This window comes from Pezoporus flaviventris, unplaced genomic scaffold (assembly GCF_033815535.1).
Source record: "Pezoporus flaviventris isolate CSIRO_AGI_PZ_B2104156 unplaced genomic scaffold, CSIRO_AGI_Pfla_v1 ptg000036l, whole genome shotgun sequence".
NCBI lineage: Eukaryota > Metazoa > Chordata > Aves > Psittaciformes > Psittacidae > Pezoporus > Pezoporus flaviventris.
In genome coordinates this window covers 35,597,336-35,611,186 of record NW_026892584.1, presented here as the reverse complement: position 1 = coordinate 35,611,186, position 13,851 = coordinate 35,597,336, and the positions used below count along the sequence as shown (strand labels likewise).

The window sequence follows — 13,851 nt, the reverse complement described above, 5'->3', positions numbered from 1 at the left end:
TCTTGTTGCCAGCAGCTTCCCTGTGTGGGAGTGGATAGTCAGGCACATTTACAGCAGCATTTGTTAATTTAACAAAATGGTGTTTTAAGCCGTACATCTTTTCGAATCATCACTGGCTTCATCTGGAGATAATCAAGACCAGGCATGGATATACAGAAGACAAGAAGACTATGTCACAAAAATTCAGATTGTCCCAGTGCATCAAGCCTTGTCCTCCTGCCTTAGTGGCAACAATGTTATAGTCACTGAAAATTATGTTCAAGGTATTTCTTTGTAGTTACTACCTCTGATGACTCTTTTGTTTATAAGATAGTAGATTTGGGCAGCTGTGTATGAATGTTTGACATTAAGAAACAGTAGATTCATTTTGAGGAAAGTTGCTTTGAATCTAACCAGGGTGATCAGATAGTCATGAATAATAAGAAGTCACGTGTGAAACATATATTCAGCAAAGTTAGGTGTCCAGTAAAACTAGTTTCAACATTGTTTGCACTACCTAATCTCTAAAATTACAACGTGTGAGTCACAGCCCTTAGATGATCTTAACCTTTACTAGAGGATACCCTGCTTTGTGTTCAGCAGCATAAACAACTGAGCAAGGACCTGTGCAGACCTGGTGAATACAACAGGACTCTTTTGACTTTTTGTAAGTAATGCATTTTTTTTTCCTGTGGAAAAATTGTCAAACATTATATGTAGGAAAACAGTTTTGAATAATTGGTTGAGAAATTACCACATTCGTATTCAAGTTACAGTTTGAAGCTTTTTTATTGTTTTGTTATGCTTTGGGGTTTTTTAAAATAGGTAAGTCCTCTGTAAGATAGGCATGTTTTTATAGTATAACTCTTTAGGAAAACTGCATCTCTGAATGATTTAGAGTTAAATGAAGTAAATGGACGAAAATAAATACACAGCATGATAAGAAATGAAATGAAATGAAATGAAATGAAATGAAATGAAATGGAAGTAGGGACTTGAGGATTGCTCTCTAAAGCTTCTAGAGAGTTTGAAAAAAAACTGTGGATAGAGTTAAAGGCTAAATGAAGTAGAGTAAGAGTGATGGTGGAGCAAATCACAAGCAAATCAAAGAGGTCAAATTTAAATATGTTCTAGATATGAAAGTGAATTGTCTGAAAGTGGTTTGTCATGGAGCTTAGCTCCCCCCAAGAGATTGTAGTATTGCTATAACTATAATATTAATGAGGTGTGAATTAAGGAATATTTATAGTATATATATAATATATATGTATATAGCATATATTATTAAATCAGAGATCAACGTTCTGAGTTCAGTGGATTTTAGAGAACAAAGACACTGGAAAGCGAACACAAATATGGGGTCATGGTGGGTGCTGGTAAGGATTCAATGATTTTACAGGGCAGAGTCTGAATACCATTTCTCGCTACAAGTCAGAAACCTAAAGTATTTTTCCCCTTTGAAAATCCTTACATATTCCTCTAAAGAGTACTTTAATTTATAAAAGATTCTGTAGATAAAGTGATTATGTACCACAGGAAGATGTTTTGGATTTCCAGATACTCCACATCTTTTTTTCTTCTGTCTGTTGACAAAAGTTGTTGGACCAAGTGTGGTGCATTGTTAATTTATAGAGTTAAAAGTATTGCCACAGATGTGAAATGAATGGTTTCCATGCTGCTCTAGAAAAGGTTTTCCTGTTCTATCCATGTCTTTTAGTATCTTTATTCCTCCAGAATTCACTCATCCATCTTTTTACCATTGCAGCTTTTTCTGCCAAAACCACTTTTTTGCTAGCTTTCTGATGATAACCACCATGATTGTTCCAAAGTTTCCTCTTTTTTATTATTATTTTTATGATATTTGGTTCAGTCACTGAGCTGGACATGCCTTCACATGCAACAGGCATACTTGTTTCCATTCACTGTTCTACATGGATGCTGATTTTCCCTTCCTTAGTGACCAGCACTGTATTTCCAGGGTTTTGACATCTTCCTAATTGCTCAAAGCATATTTCTCTCTTCTGTTAGGTACGTGGAAGTTTGTTTGATTTGGTTTTTTTTTTTGTTTGTTTGTTTTGTTGTTTTTTTTTTTGTATGGTTCTCAATTGTTCAAACTTTACTTAAGCACTGAAATAGTTCATCACTTGCTCATTAACAAATGTATTTATTTTCTCTCTGGTCCCTGCCTATACATTTACACACAGCTCAGTCAAAAATGTATAATATTTTACTTCTCACAAAGGAGTAATATTGTGCCTTTCTTCTGCTTTGACTTTTCATCTTCCTAAATATAACTGAGTAGTCTTGACTTGATCCCTTACTTTCTGCTCTGTAGACCTGTACTTTTTTGCTTACAGCTTTTATCACTTAAAGCCATACTGAAAACAGAACACTGGATACAGAACAGTTTCAAAGGAATTGTCGCCTAACCTTAATGAGGGCGTCTTTGGTATTACTTCATCACTCTTTGACTTTAATTTTTATTCTTTCATAACTTCTTCAGTAGGTTGAGTAATTTTCCAGAGTCTGCTTCCTTGAAATAGAAAGCTGATATTCCTGAATTTGAATGGCTTGGAATCATGGGTACCGAGCTAGCTCTGTACAATGGACAGATTGACTTAATGCTAAGAACAAGGTGAAATGATTTTTTAGCCAAATGTCATTTTTGTTTTCTTCTTTTACAGATCCATAGAAACATGAAGACGTTATTTTTCCTATGTCTTTTAATTGTCTGGATTCATTCCAACAGTTATTGTTATGAGCCTAATCACCAAGGTGTAAGAAACCAAAATCAAAGAGGTCAAGAAAACCGAAATAAGCCACAGCTCATTGTAGGGAACAGTGTTTGTCAGTTTGCATGTTGTTTCTACAAAGAGATTTCCTCTCGACAAAACAGTGGAAATGTTTTCTTCTCTCCTTTGAGCATCTCTACTGCCTTTGCAATGCTGACTCTGGGTGCCAGATCAGACACACTGTCACAGATTCTTAGGGTCCTTAGCTTTAACCCACGCGAGATTTCTGAAAATGAAATACATGAAGGTTATCGCCAACTCATGAACATGGTAAACAGAAAGAATGAGGGGTTACAGCTGAATATGGGAAATGTCCTGTTTGTACTTGACAGACTGAAGCCACAAGATAAATTTTTAAGTAATCTCAGAAACTTCTATGAAGGAGAAGCTTATCCTATGAACTTCAAGAGGGCTGATCAAGCCCAGGTAAAGATCAACGAATATGTAGCAGCAAGAACCAATGGGAAAATCAAGGACCTTATAAATAACCTCGATCCACTTACTGAAATTCTCCTTATTAGCTATATTTATTTTAACGGTAAGATATATATACCATACTCTCCTACTTAATATAATATTTCCTGAGATCAGCCTTGGACTTCACGTGTTTTTACAACATTGTTTTGCAGAGGGACTCATATCTTGTTTTCCTTTTGGTCCTCCTTTACACTTAATTATGAACAAAGCTTTTGGAAATTATGTTCTGCTTGACAGTGATGATCATTCTTAGCAAAATTTAATGCAAATTTTCCTATATATTTCAATACACATATTTCTTTCCTGATGAGGATTAAGTGAAATTTACTTTGAAGAAGGCATTACGAAGTAAAATATCTAGGCCTAGTTTGGAATTAAATTAAATTAAAAGAACACTGTTAAAATGAAACTTAGCATCTTACTTGAAAGAAAATATGTTTACTCAATAGTTTTGCTATTACTATGTTCATTTATCCAAAGCTAAATATGTAACAGTAGATTTAGTTTCACACTCATGTTTTCCATGTTTTCTTTTTTACTAACTGTGCCCTTATCAGTAGTATGGCTGTTGTCCTTGTGTGTCTAGAGGCACAAAGTTTCAACCTTTTTTTTTTTTTTTGATTCAGATTTTTTACTATTTTTCAGTGAAGAGATGGACTCACCAATATTAGATAGAAGCCTAGGGACAATAAGCTTTTTTTTCTAAATTAATTTATGCAGTTGGCTTATATACAGACTACAGATCCTCTCTGAGCTTTTCAGACTGCTTATCTAACAAGAAGAGGAGAAACAAGGCTGTAAGGCTCAATCAGACGTAATCAGATACTACATCTTCTTTCAAACCTTCTCTCTCTTATTTTATTGTATTATAAAACCAAAGAAATCATAGTCAGAAAAATAATATTCTGTAGTTTATCTGATAAAAATATCATTAAGCTTTTTAATTGAAACAGAGATGGTGTAGCAGAAATGCTACTCTTTTAAAAGAGGTACTATTTTTTAAAAAACTGTTATCCTGGATACTTCTGTGGTCCTCCCCAGTATGAGGCTTCCCCTGAAAGTAATTCACAGCCATATTTTTGTTTTGTTTTGCTTTTTATATGTGTTTATGCTCCTTGCATTAAGATCTCAAGATCTGATCACAGCTAAATGAAACTGTTTGAAATATAGAGGATTGATGTTTCTTAATTCCCTTGAACACATACTGTTTGTCTCAAATAGTGTTTTCAAAGTAGGTTTTTATTTAGCATCAGGCACATCTTTCAAACCAGGCAAAATAGCTGTTGATTTTTCTTTGACTGAAACATGTTTGAAGAAGGAGCAATACATTTAGTAGCACAATGAGGTCAGAAGCTTGAGAAACCTTGTATTAAAATCATAGAATCGTAGAATAGTTACGGTTGGAAAGGACCTTAAGATAATCTAGTTCCAACCGCCCTGCCATGGGCAGGGACACCTCACACTAAACCATGCCACCCAAGGCTTTGTCCAGCCTGGCCTTGAAGACCGCCAGGGATGGAGCATTCACAACCTCCCTGAGCAAGAAAGATAACTTTGTATTACAAATAACTTTTACATGTTCTAAAGATAAGCTTGTTTTATGACTGAAATGATTTCCCAGCTGCTCCAAAAGATGGGGGAGATTCAGTTTTAGCTCTTCAGTTTTAAAGAAAATAGAATAAAGAATAACAATAATAGAAATAGTATAAAAATGATTTTTATCTTGACATTGACAGTAGGTTAACATTACTTGATCTGGAGGCTGGAATTAACCTGGAGAGGATTATTAAAGCTCAAGTACCTCTATAACCAGTCTATACTTCTAGGCTCTTGTCCACTCTCTGGGCATTACAACCTTCCTTGCACAGTACTAGTGACTCTCCTACCCCTTTTTTGCGGTGTAGCGTAGCTTAGAAGTCCTTCCCTAAGGGCAAAATTTGGCAATTTATTACTGTCCATCAGCCAGTGGGCATGCTATTCCACTGTGATACACATCAGTCCCTTATCATGTCCTAGCCAACCTGGTCACCACAAAGTATCATACTTTGAGGTTGTTTTTTTTTTCAACTTAAAAACTGTGAAGCATTTGAGAAAGGTTTCATCCCTAGAAGGTAGTCTGCTAAGAGACAGGAGAGGGAAGAAATAAGAATTCATTTGAAACTGGAGAAAAGGATTAAGGAATATCATCTCTGTCTAACCTGTGTGCTAAATCCTAACATCCTATTCAATTTTTAATCAAGCAAAGTTCTTTCTGAACTGGGTTGAGCACTAAATCAAGGTTGTTTGAGTGTTTCAAATCTTGTGTCCTTCATGTTTCTGTGATTCATTGTTATTTGTTATTTTTTATTTTCTTAAGCATATCAAGGCAGAAGTCCTGCCTATTATACATGTGGTGATAGAATACATCACTGTTAATGAAGAAAAATAAACCATGCATTTTTTCCCATCTCCAGGTTATTGTTAGTTGTTAATTTATTTTTGGAGCCCAAGACATGCACTATCCAAATCTAATTTCACTCTTTCTAAATATCAAATAAGTACTGCTTATGTCTATTTCACAGATGGTGAAAACAGCAGATGATATTTCTTCCATTTGTACCAAGCTGCCTACTAATCATTGTTCAAATAGAAATCTGAAATCAAAAGGTGTTGTATCTTGTTTCATGGTTTCCTTGATAGCACTTATTTTACTGAGCATTATGGCTCTACTTTTACCCACTACATTTGATAAAAGGTTAGGTTTGTTCTAGAAAGCAAAATTTACTACAGAGTAACATCGCTTTCTTAAAAACCAACCAAACAGTCCCCATTCCCCAAGTTTTCCTAATTTTTTAATTTGCTCAGCCTCTGAAACAGATGAGGTTGATGGCTAGAATTTGGCTTAGATATTCCTTTCTGCTGAGGTTAAGAATCTCTCAGATTTTCAGTGTAGACAGTTTGTTTCACTATGACTAGAAAGGAGTTTTTGAAAATTTAATATTGTAAGCATGATAGTTCAAAAGGTTTCTCTTGGTGGTTAGGTTTGTTTTTTAACCCAGCAGTCTGATAGACTTAAGTTATATATGAATTTATTGGCCATGAATTAGAGAGATATAAACCCCTCCTTCCTGCAAATAACCTGAATTCTTTCATTTCTCTGGAGAATTCATCCCTCATATCACTCTTCACAAGTCTATTTTGGTGTGGGAATAAAGAAAAGAGATAATCTTTCTTCTTCTGAGCTCTCATTTAACGGCTGCATCATAAGAGGGCTTTATAGGCTCCTTAAAATTGTTGTCATGAAGGAAAAGAGCACACTAGAACACTTGGTTTCTCATCTAAATAAAAACTATTGCAATCTTCTGTAAGTTCTGATTGTTTTACATCACAGTCTACCTACTGTGTATTGCTATTGAGTTATTCTGAGTATTCAATAAGTCAAGTGTTTGTTGCAAACTGGTTTGTCTTTGAAGCTCATCCACCTGTGCCAGTTTCTGTCATCTATGAAAGTGCCCTATGGTGATAAGTCATATGGTTTCATGTCCTCAAAATATCCTGTAACTCTGTCTCTTATATTTCAAGCTCAATGGGAAAAGCCTTTCGATACAAAATACACTAAGAAGAACAAATTCTATGTGGATGGGAACAAGGCTGTTGAAGTCCCAATGATGTTTGGAATGGGCCAGTTCAAGCATGGCTATGACGAACAGCTGTCTTCCACTGTGGTGCAAATGGATTACAAAGGTGGTGCTTCGGCATTTTTTGTTCTGCCTGATCAGGGAAAAATGAAGAAGCTGGAGAAACGATTGTCTTGTGAACGTATGTCAAGGTGGAGGACATTAGTCTCAAAAAGGTAAAATTCTGCAGTTCTTGTTTCAGATGGTAGGCAAGGAAACACATCGATTCCAATGTGCTGGGCTATGACACAAATTCAGGATACTATTTTTAATTCTGTTTTAATCTAAAGAAGAATTGCCACCAACCAAAGTTGAAATCTGGCTCTCCAGTGTCCCTCTGTTTACACATTCAGTACAAGTGAAAACCTTCACAGCTTTAGGACTTTTGCTGTTTCCACATTTTTTTTCCATCTTCAACTCTCCATAGCTTTCAGGTTTCTGTCTTAAAACTTCTTAAATTTTTGGGAAGATGTCTTCTGCTTTTTCCTGTTTATAGGTAAATTCCTATCACTTTCCTTCAGCCCTTTTTCTTGTCTCTTGCTTCCTTTCTGTCTATGGGAGTTACCCATAATTGCACGTTTCATGCTGAAATAACAACTTTTGGGAATTGTGAGGACAAAGCTCAATTACAAGGGTATAAAGGCATATATATATATGACACATAACAGAGCCACTGTATTCAGGCTCTCTGAAGACTTTGGCAAAATTGGAATAAGCTACACTTGCTTCAAGGTAACTTTGAGACTAGAAGAGAGAAAGGTTATATGCTTTATAAAAACAACTTTAGACTTTCTATTCAGTATCATGTGTAGTGGTAGCATTTGATGGGACAAAATATGTATAAAAGCATAGGCAAAACATGTTTACAAAATCAAGTCTTTGTGTTCATTCATGAATTTGATGTGTCATGTTAAAAACCTTCCTACATACATATTTGAAAATCATATTTTAGACGAACAATTCTCAAGACAAAAATGACATCCTTACACAGAAAAGTGTCATGCTCTTAACTCTGATTCAGTGCTAAATCTTATTAAAATAATCTATTTTTTTCATTAAAAAGGACAAAAAAAATGTATGCAATTCTCTGTGCACCTTCACAGTTTTGAAACTTCTGTGAACAGCCACATGGTTTGTGACTAAAATCACAGTAGGAGAAATAAGATGGTGATTGGAAGGATTTATATTTCCTCTCTCCATACTCTCCCCCCCTCCCCAAACTGGAATAATCTACCTAAAAGCCATGAATGTGAGATATAAATCTTATATACAGGCATCACCGTCGAAGACATGCAGTTCCCTGTTTTTCATCACGGCTGTTTTCTCTTGCAAACTAATAATGCAAACTTCTTTAAGTTTTCAGGACAACTGATGCCTTTGCTATTATTTGGAGTCTCTGGGAGGTCTTAATGGATGGGTTTGATGTAGGATATGGAATTATTTAAGGACTGGGCAATCTGTGTTGTCCCTGTTTCTCTGTCTGCAAACTGAAATTGACACAGTTGCAGAGGCATTGAGAGGAACATTTTTACAACTGTTGGTAGCTGAACATGGAATAGTGTCAAAGTGTTGCCAGTACAGGCAGCTGAGATCTATTTAATGGCTGAACTCTGGAGAAAGCATCACTTTCTCTTCTGAAAAGTGTATCCCAGTGCTTGCTGCACTATTGCGTTTGCATTGTTATTGTGTGCCTATGGCTTTCCCTTTCCTGCATGTTGAAAGCAAGTGGGGGCTTGTGAATGAGTGTCTTTATTTAATAGCAAGGCAGATGATTCAATGCATCCTCCTTGAAACAGCAATCAGCACAGTCAGAAATTAGACAGAAGTACTAGATCACCCACCTGTTATCAATCTACTAGCACTTTCATTTTTTCGTACCAGCCAGGCTTGGCATTTGATGCTGTGCTACGCTGAAGGTATGTGGCCTTGCCTTCCCACTTGTCCACTAGATGACTTGCTCTTTGGACTCCTTCATTAAGTTCTCCTGTTTTCTTACCAGAAAACAATACTTTCTGTCAGCATTATCATTAACTTTCATCTCATACTGCATCTAGTTGTAAATGTTGATTTTAACCTTTGAAAAGGAATGGTTAGATCCTTACTGAAAGAGCTAGGGAGGAATGTGTCAGAAATATAGAATTTTGATTAATTTTATGGAAAGCAGCAAACTAGTCCCTTTCTCCCACCCCCAAAAATAATTAGTAAATCAGACATCGGTCTTGGCATAGAAAAGATATTATCTATTGACTAACTATATGCTGTATTCTGTCAATGTGTTTCTGTTTTCTACTTCATCACCCATACATCTCTGTCCAGATTTACATGATAAACACACAAGGCCTACCTTTTTCTTTTCTTTTTTTTTTTCTTTCAAAAGTAGCCAGTGAACTTGGATGTGTTGGAGTTTTTGTGCCCAGCGTGAGACACCTAAAAGAAACACTTTTTCACAAGAAGATTCCTCTGCATCCTCAGTAATGGGGCATGATGAAGGAGCTTCCTGCAGAATGCACAAAATATCTCTAACTTCTGAAAATGTCAGATGAAGACCCTTAGGGAGGTATAGCTATTCTGTTGAGCTGAATGATCACTAGGTCAATCTCATTCTTCATGTGTTGTCTTACTGCAGACTGACAGCCAGCAACTTACGAGCTATCCTCTCAACCAGCTTGCCAACATGTAAACCTTTTCTTCTCCCCAAATTAATGTCACTATGCATCTCCCATGCAGGCTAGAGAGAACCTACAAGCAAAATATTTTTGGGGAGAAAGCAAAATGAGTTTGTATCTCGGGAGTCTGTGTTATACCATGAAACCTGATCAAAAGTTTCACCATATTCTTCTGCTTCTTTTCTGGCAGCTCAGCAAATGTGTATCTTCCAAAATTCACTCTTTATGGGACATACAACCTGAAAGATATCTTATATAAAATGGGTATCATGGATGTATTCACTGATAAGGCTGACCTGTCTGGGATCACTGGGCAGCCCCAGCACAGAATTTCCCAGGTAAGTCATACTGCTTTTTGTTTTATGAACCCATGTTTACTGATACTTGCATCATTTCCTTTACAACTATTCATGATGCTAAACTCATGTAAAGAGGCTTTGCGTCATATGAAAAGGCAGCTGTTGCCATACGGAGTATTTTGCCCATGTTGCTTGCTCTGCCAGTGCAATTGAGCTGAAGCAGGTTTCAAGTCTGTAATTTTATAATCTAGGAGGCCTTTTTGATCTGCATGGGGCAACCTTATAAAACAGACATGACCAAATCATCACATGTCCACACCTCGGTACCCTCCTGCAGCGCGTTGTTACAGTCATTATATTGCTGCTTCTGTTTGTGTCTACCTTCTTTAGCCTGCCTGGGGGCAAGTAGGGAGCTGTAGGATGTATCACTACTTGTATTTTATGGAGGGGAGAGGAAAAACAATGCTTGCTTTTAAACTCTTTGGGGGAAAAGAAAATGCAGTTATTAAAAACATTTGGCTTCAAGCCCATGAGCAAACTCTCATTAATGCCAGGCCCAGGCAAAAGCTACAGATAAGTCACACTTCGATAAACCTAGAGTTTAAAGCTGACAGTCAGTGCAAATTTCATTACCTAATATGAACAAAACAACTAGCCTTATGACCTCAGGTGGTAGTTAATGAATTAGGGTCTGTGAATGTCTTTATTTTGCCAGGTAAAACATATGTTTCTCTGCTCTAGCCCTCCATTTCTCATACTTCTCCTTTGCTTCCGTGTCTTCCAAGACATTAAGAAACATGGGAAACATAATTTCAGGATACTATTCATTGTGCTAATCTGCATGTTAATTCTTCAACTATATGAACTTCTAATAGACAGTCAAATATGGTTGTGCTCTCTTAACCTTCAGTCTATACATATCTGCATGAGTGGGAGCAGGGAATAAGAAAAACAAAGCAGAAGTTTTCACTAGCAGGGGCTTGCCCCTCCACCAGGGTTGAACTTCTCCTCTTTGGTGCTACGAAAGCTATGCTGCAGGCAGCTTGCTGATTTTTTTTCAAATTTTTCTGTCTTTGTGCAGTGGACTCACATCTAGTGCTTGCTTCTTACCAGTAACTTCTTCAGGTACTTTTAGCACAAGTGTTATTTAGCTGCCTAGTCTTGTACTGCCTTGACTTGTAACATGTCTGTTTCTTCACAGGCTATTCATAAGGCTGTGGTAAAGGTGGATGAGACTGGCACTGAAGCGGCAGCAGCCACAGGCATGGAAATAGTGCCTATGTCTGTTCCGGCTACCATTGTGTTCAACAGGCCCTTCCTAATGGTCATAACTTTGGAAAGCAATATATTATTCATGGGAAAAATTGTGAACCCTCTGAAAAAAGATTAAGTTTATGTACATATTAAGTATGCAGTGATCACCACTGTTAAATCAAGTGTTTGACCTGATGAGTATGGCATGGCTACCGAGGGCTCTCCATCTCTTAACTGATGTTATTCACTGTTTTTTTGTAGATGAGACTCTTCATCAGTTTAAGTTGTCATAGTTGCATATTTGTTTGGGCCTTGGTTTTTTTTTAATTCTTTTTTTTTTTTTTAAGAAGGTTGCATTCAGGCAGAACTGTCATTAGATCTGGGACAAAATAGGCCTGTGTGATACTGACAGCACATATACATCTTCTAGCAGGGAAGATGAGGAGCATGTGGGTGGAGAGGGCTGTGTAAGCCTGCTTCTTCCCTCATGGCTGCCCTCTCACCTTTTTTTTTTGAGTTGACTGACAAATGAGTACAAGTTACGGCACTCTACTACTTGTACCCATTTTCCTACCAACATGAAGTTTATATCTGTCATAGATCTTAACATGCATTATGCTTACTACCTTGCATAGTACCATAGTTGTCCAGTGAGTCTATAACATACTTGCCTTTCAGCTGTCGTCCAGTTAGGCTGCTGCAAAGGGGTCACAAAGAAGGTGTGTTTTTCCCCTGCAGATGTATACTGGCCTGCCCACTGTTTCTGTTGGGGTTTATAGGCCAGACTCATTTCAGTGCAAATGTTCCATGTCAAAGAATTGCGTCTAAGAAGTTAAGAGGTAGATGATATCTCTGCAGTTCAGTGAAGTGCCCTGGCGCCAACCTTTGTGAATCACACAGACAGCACAGAGCAGCCAGAAGACTACTTCTAGCCTATGCCTGCACCTAAACCAGCTCCTAGAAGTCCCCGAGCAGCAAGAAACATAAACCATTTCCCCCCTGGTGCCAGTGCCTGTACCATCATCATCTGGCCCTGGGAGATTACCCATGGTAGTAAGCACCATTCCAGTATTGACTGTAGGATCAAGCACCCTACCAGTAACACCTATACTGCATCAGTGACACCTGTGTCTCTTGATGTAACCCCTTCTGTTCCCAGACTGTCCAGTAATACAGCATTGGTACTCTGTTTCTCAACCGCTTCATGGTTAGTATAGCCACAATATTATAAAGATCTGTTTTTACTATTAAGGTACAAAATACTAAGTCACATCCATAATGCACATGCTTATTTATTTTTTCTTGTTTACTTTCCTATTTTTTTTCTTCTGTTTTCACAACTTCTATCATTATTTTATTTCTTTGCTCGTGTTCATGGTATATATCTGATCTCTGGTTGCAGGAGGGGTAAATTATTGACTAAAGTGGGTTAGTCTGTTCATACGTATTAAAAATTAACACCAGTCTTTGTATAGCCTTGAAACATGCAGACAAATGCACTATAGTAGAAGAACTACAATGAATAAACATGACATTAAAAAGTTTCTAATATTGCTATTTATTTCTGTAATTCAGAGTTAAGACTTAAGTATCATTCAAGAATGTTTTTTTCACAGCTGTAAACAAACAATTATTAATATACTTCTCACATACATTACATCAGCACAGTAATGCCTGTAAGCTTCAGAAAGCCCTCTGCCTTTGGCCTGAGTAAATCCCTGTTAAGCATACAGTAGGTTATTTCTGTTAGGAGGAGAACTTCCTGGGAAAGTTAGGCATTTCTTTAATGCAGAAAAGTTTATTTCAAAGGCTGCAGACAATGTGCTACTCCTACTGTATTAAGTGTGTAGCTTCATGTGTGTGTCTTGCCTCTCTTCTAAAAAGCTCTCTCTTCACTCCCTTTAATAGCTATGTTACCAGTCCTAGCATGTGTGGCTGCTGCCATTCCAGAAACAAAATACGGACCATCTAGATCATACTTTTAAAATAGATTATGAGAAGAAAACCAGAAAAGTGCTTAGAGGCTGTCAAATTTTTGTAGAGGAACCCACTTCCAAATGAAAATTGCTGAAGACTCATCTGTGCGGTATTCATGTTGAGCAATAGGAATAAATTTAGTATTTTCCAAAATGAAAAGCAGATACGGTCAATTTGGTTTCATTTGGCCTTGATTACATCATTGGATCCATAGCAAACCTTGACAGAGGGTACTTTTTTACCGGTTCTTACAAATCTTCCTAATTTATATTGATCTAGAGGCACTGCAGATCTTGCTAGGTCACAAACAGTTTTCTGAAATAGCTAGGTCTTGCAGTTAGCTTTCCTGTAAAAATGCATAATGATGCATTTGGATGTAAATCCAAAAGAACTAAGTTAAAAAGGAAAAAAGAAATCGGCATATTTATGCAGAGCAACCCCACAATATTAAATCTAAAACTGTAATAAGAAAGGAAAAGGACAACTCTGAGAAAAAAAAGAACCTTACAGTGTAATAGCATATAATAATATATTCTTCTTCAGATCCCTCAGAAAGGTATTTGCCAAATAGCCTGAGAGAACCGTAAATGTTCAAAATGTAAAAGAAGTGCTCGGGGGGAAACTAGCAAAACAGGAAAGCTCAGTCCATGTTTAATTCTTCTGCAGTGGTTGAGCCTGAGCATCTACTTCAAAGGTAACTATAGAAGGCTTTAAAAAAAAAAACAAACAACAAAACAACACAATAAAACAA

At 36.9% G+C, this 13,851-nt stretch overlaps 1 protein-coding gene across 1 annotated transcript; it reads left to right on the top strand.

Moving 5' to 3' along the window:
- Positions 1 to 564: 564 nt before the first annotated feature.
- On the top strand, positions 565 to 12,672 carry LOC133274551 (alpha-1-antiproteinase F-like). Its single transcript, XM_061463911.1, has 5 exons — positions 565 to 646; positions 2,664 to 3,309; positions 6,810 to 7,080; positions 9,761 to 9,908; positions 11,071 to 12,672. The coding sequence occupies exons 2-5, from the start codon at positions 2,676 to 2,678 to the stop codon at positions 11,257 to 11,259; spliced, it is 1,242 nt and encodes a 413-aa protein (XP_061319895.1). The 5' UTR covers positions 565 to 646; positions 2,664 to 2,675; the 3' UTR covers positions 11,260 to 12,672.
- Positions 12,673 to 13,851: the final 1,179 nt, after the last annotated feature.

Coding starts and splice junctions, on each gene's coding strand:
- LOC133274551 (XM_061463911.1), top strand. CDS start 2,676: ATGAAGACGTTATTTTTCCTATGTCTTTTAATTGTCTGGATTCATTCC. Junction 7,081..9,760: donor AGGACATTAGTCTCAAAAAG/GTAAAATTCTGC, acceptor CTTTTCTGGCAG/CTCAGCAAATGTGTATCTTC. Junction 9,909..11,070: donor CCCAGCACAGAATTTCCCAG/GTAAGTCATACT, acceptor GTTTCTTCACAG/GCTATTCATAAGGCTGTGGT.